We start from the raw sequence: 9483 nt of genomic DNA on the forward strand, positions 1-9483 counted from the left end.
GTCCGTGTTCGCGGGTTGTGGCACACTCTTGTCCATTGGCCACAAAGGCGCAAACTTAATGGGGGCTTGTGTGGTTACCGAACTCAAGCAATAACAATACCAATACCAACACCAATACCAACACCAACCGAGAGATGGGTTCACATTGTCTAAAGCCAGTATTGATTCATTTCCAAAATCCATTATTCCAACAAATTATTGGGTAGTATGAAGTCCTTGCAATGGTAGTCAAAATTCCAAATTCCAATTCAAAGAATTTAGATTTGTGTGATACTTCAATCCTTAAGAACTAGCCATTGCAAGGACTAGCCAATTCTCAAAAAAAAAAAAAAAAAATAGAAATTGTTCCGTGTACCCCAAATGCACCGTGTGCCCTTAAAAACTTTCAAATGCACCATGTACCCTTGAGGTTTGTAAAAAAATGCACCACATACCCTGATCGTCTTACAAATACACATATCATTCACTTATCAAACTAAAATTATACCCACACACTGACTCATTTTTAATACTTTATATTTATGTAGTAAAATCACCTAAAAGCATAAATTACATTCAAAATTTAAATTCCATCGATCATTCTAAATCCTAAACTTTAAGGTGTTAAAATTTGATTTATCAATTAAGTTTGCTTGATAATTAAAAAGCAATATACTAGCATTACACTGTAACAATTTAATAGAATTTGATACTTATAGCTTATACGGAGACTCAATTTAACAAAATTATCATTTGTTATATGAGTCTATAGGTATTTGGTGCAAATTCTTACAAACCTCAGGGATACACGGTACATTTGGAAGTTTTCAAGGGTACACGGTGCATTTTTTAAAACCTTAAGGGTACACGGAACAATTTCCCAAAAAAAAAATGCAGCAGAGAAAATGCACCCAGTCCAGTTAGAACTTTGAAGCAGAAATACCGAACATATCAAAACACTTTAAGAATCGTGCAAGCAAAATGTTTACTATCATTACAGGAAAAACGGAAAATCGGTCAATCCACACCATAGCAGCTTATCGCCACACTTAACACGCACCCTGTTTCCTTAAAAATCAGTCACATCAATGCACAGGTCAAACTCATATCGAATCAGCAACATTCATCGGCATTTCATCCAAAACATGCACAAGTCGACCTCATATCAAATCAGCAACATTCATTGGCATTTCGTCAATTTGGGTACTGTAATATTGCTCAATGTCTCTTAGAATCTTGATATCATCCTTCTTGACAAAGTTAATAGCAACACCCTGCAACATATGTAATCACCATTAAGTAAACAAATTAAGTAAGAATAGCAGGAAGTGTATTAAAAAGACAACTGAATGAACTTCACATTCACCCAATTCTCCCCAGTCCCTCTGTTGCCCGAAATCTAGGAAACTACTATCCGCAGTCTATCTCCCCCATACAGCATTCACTAGCTGGCAAAAATAGAGGGTCACCGACCACCCTGGCTATTGGCAAGCCACAAGTTGTCTTGTGAGTAATTTTCCCTCAAGCTCAGGGTCACAGCAGCTAAGCAGAGTTTATCGTCAAGGTAGGTTTTAGAGGCGGTTTTTCATTGTTACTTATATGGATAAGTTCTTAGAGATATTTTAGGCATTCCTGCTCCATGGAAATTTCTTATTTCTGATTAAAATACTTGCTGAAGAGGATTGTCTGATTCAGAATCATCTTTCTGAAATACAGGTTGCATGCTGCCCACTCCCTCCCCCACCCCCCAAAAAAAAGCGATTATCCCTTATTGCTCAACAATGAAAATCTCAGTGAAAATATATTGCGCTACCAATGTCACCCTAACATGTATAGAATGGAAAGTTCAAATATAAAAGCAAAGATCCAAGAAAAAGTACCATAAGCGACCCAAGGGTCACTAATTATCTAATGAAATATTGGCTCACATGATCAAATTGCTAATCACTTGAGGTAAGACCTAGAGATTTTATTCATTATATAATGCCAAGGGAAAAACCTTATACAAGACAGAGAAATAAGATATTATTAAGTATTAAATCATTTTTATTATCAGAAGACACCATGAACACATATACAACATAAAAAGTGAAAAAATATTAATCCAACAAACAAAAGTAATATGCTATTTTTTTGTTAACCATCCAATTGACATAAAACCATGGGTATCAAGTGCCTTTTCCCAAGAAGACAAGAGCTTTCATTTTCATTTTTCCTAAAATTGTAAATATAATCTAATGTATTAGGATTTTCCACAAAATAGGAAAACTACAAAAGTTAAGAAGATTGCATCTTGACTTTTCAAGTCAAGGAAAGTGATTTTTGGTATAATACAAGCATTGTAATTATAGTAGAATAATATAATTCTTTAACATATTAGCAATTTTGACCTCCAACTTCAGATGGATGAAGACTTTTTACCGTCTCTTTTGGATGAGAGAGAGAGAGAGAGAGAGAGAGAGAGAGAGAGAGAGGGAGAGGGAGAGGGAGAGAGAGAGAGAGAGGGGAAGGAGGGGGGGGGGGGGGAGACATGCTAAATACTGAGCAAACCTAAACAAGGAAAGATTCAACATAATGCAACGCACATATAGGGTAACTACAACAAAAACATCACAATTTGCCTACATCATCTAAACACAAGGTGTGATAATTGGAGAAAGCCAACCATAATAACATCAAGAATAACTAATTTACAATGATCATGCTTTACCGTTAAAAGATATCACATACCTTACGCCCAAAACGGCCAGAGCGACCAATCCGATGAATATAAAGTTCACGATTATTAGGTAAATCATAGTTGATTACCAATGAAACCTGGAGGAAATAACAAGAAAATTAAAAACAGATGCATAATTTTTCAAGAGCTATAAAATATCATAAGTTTGCCTAATCAGTTATATAAACCTTCAACGCATTACCTCATCCATTTAAAATTTTCTGTTACATCACCCCATCCATCATATTTAAGTATAAGATAAAATTCACCAAAATTATCTTTGTGATGATTGTGACCCTCTAATCTTCTACAATCACTCTTTATGAGCAAGGGATATCTTAGGAAATCCAGTCATTCAACTTAAGATATAAGAAAATTCTTTTTGGACAACCAAAAGTAAATGCGACTATTCTTTAAGACAGTGGGAGTAGAAAATAGAAAATAGTTGCAAATTTGAAAATACATAGTTGGCTAATAATTATACTTCCTCCATTGTTTTAGTACTGCAAACATTGGAGCTCATCCCAACACACAGCTACAGCTACAAATACGCTTAATTATTTATAAGTAAGAATGATAAAAGGTTGATATTTTAAAAAGTTATACGAAGTATTAGTGAGGGTAGTAATGGAGATGGCCTCTCAACTTAGCGAACTATATGTCTATATCGGGAATGAAAGCATGGGGAGTAATACTTAAACTTCGAATTAAGTATAGAAAATTACCTGTTGGACATCAATTCCACGAGCCCAAACATCTGTCGTGATCAAAACACGAGTGTCACCATCACGGAATTCCTTCATAATGGCATCTCGCTCTTTCTGAGGCATATCACCATGCATTGATGAAACAGTGAAGTTATTGTTGCGCATCTTCTCAGTCAGCCAATCCACCTATCACGTGTCGAGAAAATTCACTTAACTAAACCAGAACAAAAGAAAGAAGATGCTATAGAAAACTGAGATAGCTGATTCAACAAAGAAAAATAAAAAGTAACAGAGATCCTGTGAAGTGATTCAAGTACATGTGCAACAATGCCTTCCTAGTACCTTTTTTCATTCTGCTTGCAATATCATCTTGTCTCACATCCCCACCACCCCCACACTCCATTTCATTCTATGAGTTATAATCAGCTTTCTTAGCATAAACACAGCAGATTCAGAAGCTCGTCATGATTCTTATGAAGCACAGCAAAAAAGAAAGAAGATGCTTAAAAAAACTAAACTGAGATAGCTGATCCAACAAAGAAAAATAAAACGTAACAAAGATCCTGTGAAGTGTTTATGCAGTAACACCTTCCTAGACATTTTATTCTCCTTTGCAATGTCATCTTATCTCACACCCCTACTCACCCCACACTCCATTTAATCCTATGAATTATAGTCAGCTTTCTTAGCATCGACAAAACAGAGTCAGAAACTAGTCATGATTCTTATGAAGCACAGCAACGAATTAGCAAAGCATCAAAAACAAAAAAGTCACTTGCAACCAAGCCTGCCAAACAAGGAATACATTTAATGCCAGGCAGTAAGTGAATCAAGGTCATTTGTTGAGAGAAAAACCGAATAATGACCCCCCCCCCTCCCCACAACACAAAAACAAAAACAAAAAAGTGAATTTATTACCTTTCTCTTAGTGTTGCAAAAGATAACGGCTTGAGTAATTGTGAGGGTATCATAAAGATCACAAAGGGTATCAAACTTCCAATCTTCCTGCTCAACTGCAACGAAGAATTGCTTGATGCCCTGTAATTGTTGGTTGAATAAAATAATAAGGAAACTGTACCTGTTTCTTTTTTATTTTTATTTGCAAGATAAAAAAAAAAGGGGGTAAGGTACTTACCTCTAAAGTCAATTCATCACGTTTCACAAGGATTTTAACAGGATCTGTCATAAATTTGTTGGTGATCTCCAAAATTTCATTGGGGAGGGTGGCAGAGATCAGCACAACCTACGAACAGCACAGACATCGTATATTAAAGACCTAGTGTCATGTAAATTAAAACAAACATGAAATAATTACACCTATAAAGGCCATAGAGAGAGCAATAAGGTTGTCCTGGTTTAGCATGACCATACGGCAAATACAAAATTTTTACTATAAAGGTAGCAAAACAATCATGACTCCTTCTCTTCACACCACATCTTCCATAACCAAAGAAAATAACTATTTTTTTGTCCTGCATATTTTCTGTTTCATTCTTGTCATATTACTAGTTGATGCAGAACAAATTATCAAATGTAAGAAAACAAACATGAGTTAATTACACCTAAAAAGTCAAAAAAAGGAAAAAAGAACTCCTTGTTTAACATAATCAGACATCAGAGCAGGAGCAGTCATGACATCCTTCGCTTCACACCACATCCTCCAGAACCAAAGAACATTAACTACATGTTTTTTCCATGCATGTATTCCACTCCATTTTTGTCATATTAATTACTAGTGAATGCAGAATAAATTATCAAAAGTAAGAATACAAACAAATAATTAAATAAAATAAAATCAGAACTGACAAGTAAATCAGCCAATTAAAACAAATAATGGAAATTGTTCCATATACCCCTAAGGTTTTAAAAAATGCATTGTGTACCCCTGAAAACTTTTAAATGCACCGTGTACCCTTGAGGTTTGTAAAAACTTGCACCAAATACCCTTAGACGCACAATAAATATTGATTTTGTTAAATCAAGACCCCCTAAGCATCAAATTCTATTAAATTATTGCAGTTTAATGCTACTATAATGCTACACCATTAAATTATAAAGTAAACTTAATTAATAAAACAAATTCTAACACCCAAAAGTTTAGGATTTAGAATAATCGTCGGAATTCAAAATTTTGATGTAACTCATGCTTTTAGGCGGTTTTACTGCATAAATATAAAGTACTAAAAGTGACTTAGTGTGTGGGCATGATTTTATTTTGATAAGTCAATGATATGTGCATTTGTTAGAGGATTAGGGTATTTGGTGCATTTTTTTACAAACCTCAGGGGTACATGGTACATTTGAAAGTTTTCAGGGGTAAACAGTACATTTTTTAAAACCTTGGAGATACAAGGAACAATTGGCATAGGCAGTTGTTGCTTGTACAGGCAGTTTCATAAACTTATCATAATCTTTTAAAAGATGCTGCTTGCACAGGCAGCTTCATAAACTGGTAAAATGCAAACATTGGCACCCATAAACCTAGAAACTTTGAGAGCGCCAAGGTCTATGGTGAAGACATATTCTCTAGTATATCATAGAATCGGGTGACTGCATGACAAAGTCTGTAACCCACTAAAACAAGAACAATAGAAGGAAAATTAAGCCCAGGCACCTTTTCTTTTTTTCTCCTATTATTTTCTTTGTGTGTGTGTGTGTGTGTGTGTGTGTTAGGGGATGGGGGAGGGGGGAAGGGGGGGGGGGGGGGGATGGTACCTGAAGCTCCGGTGGAAGGTAACGATAGACATCATAAATTTGGTCCTTAAAACCTCTGCTCAACATCTCATCAGACTCATCCTGTACAGAGAAGAAATAGTACCTGAGTTTACTAAATGACAACAATCCATTCAAAGCTCAAAAGCAGTAATATAATCTCCAATAATATATGAGAAAAACAAAACAGTGACTTACAAGAATTAAGAGTTTGATGTTTCGGGTTCTCAGTGTTCTCCTCTTGATCATATCACACACTCTACCTGGGGTTCCAGAAACAACATGAACTCCATACTCCAATTTCCTGATATCCTCACCCACACTTTTCCCTCCAATGCATGCATGGGCTTGTATATTCATGTGGAGACCGATGGCCATTATAACTTTTTCTGTTTGTGAAGCCAACTCCCGAGTAGGTGACACAATTAATGCTTGGACCCTAGAGAATAAAAGGAAAAATTACAATCATTTGCCATTCAAATTACAAATGTTATAAACAGAGAAGAAATCAGCAGCGAGCTCTGTGAACATGAGGGTATGAGCATGATAAAAGATAAGCTTGCCATCAACTAACATAAGTGCTTGAAAGTTTTTTAAAAATAAATAAATAAATCAATAATAGCAAGCACCCCCTAATGATCCATGTCTTTCTCCTCCAAATCTATTTCACTCTATCTCTCTTTTTCCCACAATCCATTCTTGGTTTTGCAAGAAAATGTAATCCTTTTCTAAGTTGAAGGTGAATCTTTATGTGACATGGGGAAACATGAACCATGAAGCCAAAGAACATATAACTCTAACTATCTTCACCAAGGCTACCAAGAAACAAGCAGTAGAAAGAAAACAAATTTATGAAAGATGGTCTTAGATTCCCTTTCACCGTCTGATCTAGAACACTACCTTAACCATGTAACCCCACACAAGCAACAATAACTTTAACAAATATAAGCTCCTTGTAATCTACTAGCATGGAAGTTTTGCCAGTACCAGACCACCTGGTTGAGCACACACCTTATCAGCCACCATATTCAGCACTTTTACACGCACAACAGATGAAACCTTTGCACTCCATACTAATGGTTGCTCACAGTAGCCTAAAGGGTGAATAACAACTAGTTATGCGCAAGACAAAGTTAGCAATTGAGAGGAGGAAACTCAAATAAGATAGATTGACAAGAAAATGAGAATTCATATGAAAGGACAGTAGCTCCAAGCCTCCAACTAAGATTAAGATAGCATAAAAAGGTTGCACAAGAAGATTGTATAAAACTAGACAATAAAGATTTCCATAAAATTGAAGAGTATAGTAAATTTACAATAGGGGAATGAAGTATTGAGGCAAAATGGAAGTTTGAAATGAAAAGTGGATCCAAGGTAAGAGTTGTTCATTACAATGGCAAATTAGTCGGACAGTAGTTTCAATAAGGATAATCATTAAGGTAAGAAAAAAACAGAGACCTTGCTCAAGAGACAAAAGAAAGGCATTCAGGCTAGTGGTTCATACAATTTGGCAGAACTCATGACTCATTCAACTGCCCCCTTGGAGACATGGTTGAGAATTGACATTGCTGGGTTACCTCTATCCTTCCTATCACGTATACTACCCTATACAAGTATAACCAGCTTAAAAATGCTAACTTATCCCCATAATAACCAACCCAACCCCATTAAGGAAAAGACGAGAGAAAGTAAGCAGAGGAATGAGCCCTCAAACAGATTAGCAGGCACAATTTTATTCCATGCTCTGCCCCTCTTCCTCAACCATGCTTGGGAAGAGTAGAAAATAGGCTTAACCTTCCTAATCCACGCGCTTGCTCTAAGGCTATACAATTACCACAGCATTAGTAACACCTTGTCCTCTCCCTTTATATTTATCCCATAACGAGTAAAACACTGCTCCTCATCAATCAAGCTTGTAAATTTACGCCCCTTTCTTCTTTGTCAACTAATTCCCAATGACAAACAGCCATATAACACAGCAACACATCAAAAAGCATCTCGAGTTCTCAGCCCAAAGCCAATTGAAAAGACAGTATAAACCAGTTAACCAGCTAATTCCTAAAAATCTCATCTTCCTAAGCAAATTAACCCACTTCTCTGATAAACCCACCTCACCGTTCTGACACAATTGAAATTAGGATATTAATTTAGCGAACCCTATTTTCCAAATCTTTAACCTCACCTCAAACTCATTTAATCAAGCAATACATCAAAATTATCAAAAAACCCCCATTTCCCCCAACCCTAATTTTCTCAAAAACCACTAAAACCCCAATCAGAACAAACCCATTAAAATTAAACCAAACAATCACAAAACCCAACAATCAAAACCCTAAAACATTCACAACAAAAAACAATTAAAAAATCACATACTCTCGAGTAGAAGTATCAACCATCTGACAAACAGCGAGAGAAATCATGGAAGTTTTCCCAGTACCAGACTGAGCTTGCGCAATAACATCACGACCCTGAATAATCGGCATAACAGCACGCTGTTGAATAGCAGAAGGCTTCTCGAAACCATAAGCATAGATCCCACGTAAAAGGTCGTCTTTAATCCCCATTCTTTCGAAGCTTGTTACAGGTTCAATACCTTCTGTTGCTTCGAACTGTAGCTTTTCATCGTCGGTTAGGTTTCTTCTTCCTCTGTTTGCCGGAACTACTGAACCTGACGCCATTGTTGCCGCCTTCGAAAGGTTGTTTTTTTTGCTGCGGGGTTGAGTTTTTCTTGGAGTTTTCTCTCTTCCCTTTTGGCTCGTTGTTAGCTGTTTCTCCCTGTGTTTATTATTGGTTTTGTTTTCAATTTTTTTTCAATTAGTTGTTTGTATGAGTTAAAATAGGGCAAATTTAAGTAGAGGTGATCATGAGTTGGGGCGGGTCGAGCTTGTCTATTTGAGGCCAAGTTTTCAGACCAAGTTGGAAAAATTGTGCCTAACTCGTCATTTGAGCCAAAAATAACGGGCTATTCGACCAAAATTATGTAGAGGTGGTCAAGGGCGAAGCCAATTTTTGTTTGATCAGGTTTAAAATAATGTAATTTCTCTTTATGTATGTCGACAATGTCGTGTCACATGTATAATAATCTATAATAATAATATTATTAAAACTCATAAAAACAACATGCTATCGCCATATGTCACTATTCTTTCTGATCTGGCATTACATGAGCAATATGTCACCTTATATGTCATCACTCATCATCCTAAAACTCTTCATATGTGTAACCTTTGTATAATTTTTCCATAAAATGCAAGTCCTAAATCCTAAATAATTGCACATAATCTACAATTTAATTTATAAGATATTAATCACACACTAATGGCTATTGATTCCTTAGATGCTAGTTTTCTGGAATCAATATTTTAG

General features: G+C 35.9%; 1 protein-coding gene across 1 annotated transcript; it reads right to left on the reverse strand.

Annotated features, from left to right (window-relative positions):
* Positions 1–906: 906 nt before the first annotated feature.
* LOC145580080 (eukaryotic initiation factor 4A-3-like) lies at positions 907–8918 on the reverse strand. Its single transcript, XM_081637415.1, has 8 exons — positions 8491–8918; positions 6316–6556; positions 6121–6201; positions 4541–4648; positions 4324–4443; positions 3424–3591; positions 2710–2796; positions 907–1253 (listed from the first exon to the last, which is right to left on the reverse strand). The coding sequence occupies exons 1-8, from the start codon at positions 8793–8795 to the stop codon at positions 1140–1142; spliced, it is 1224 nt and encodes a 407-aa protein (XP_081493541.1). The 5' UTR covers positions 8796–8918; the 3' UTR covers positions 907–1139.
* Positions 8919–9483: the final 565 nt, after the last annotated feature.

Source organism: Chenopodium album, chromosome 14 (genome assembly GCF_948465745.1).
Source record: "Chenopodium album chromosome 14, dcCheAlbu1.1, whole genome shotgun sequence".
NCBI lineage: Eukaryota > Viridiplantae > Streptophyta > Magnoliopsida > Caryophyllales > Amaranthaceae > Chenopodium > Chenopodium album.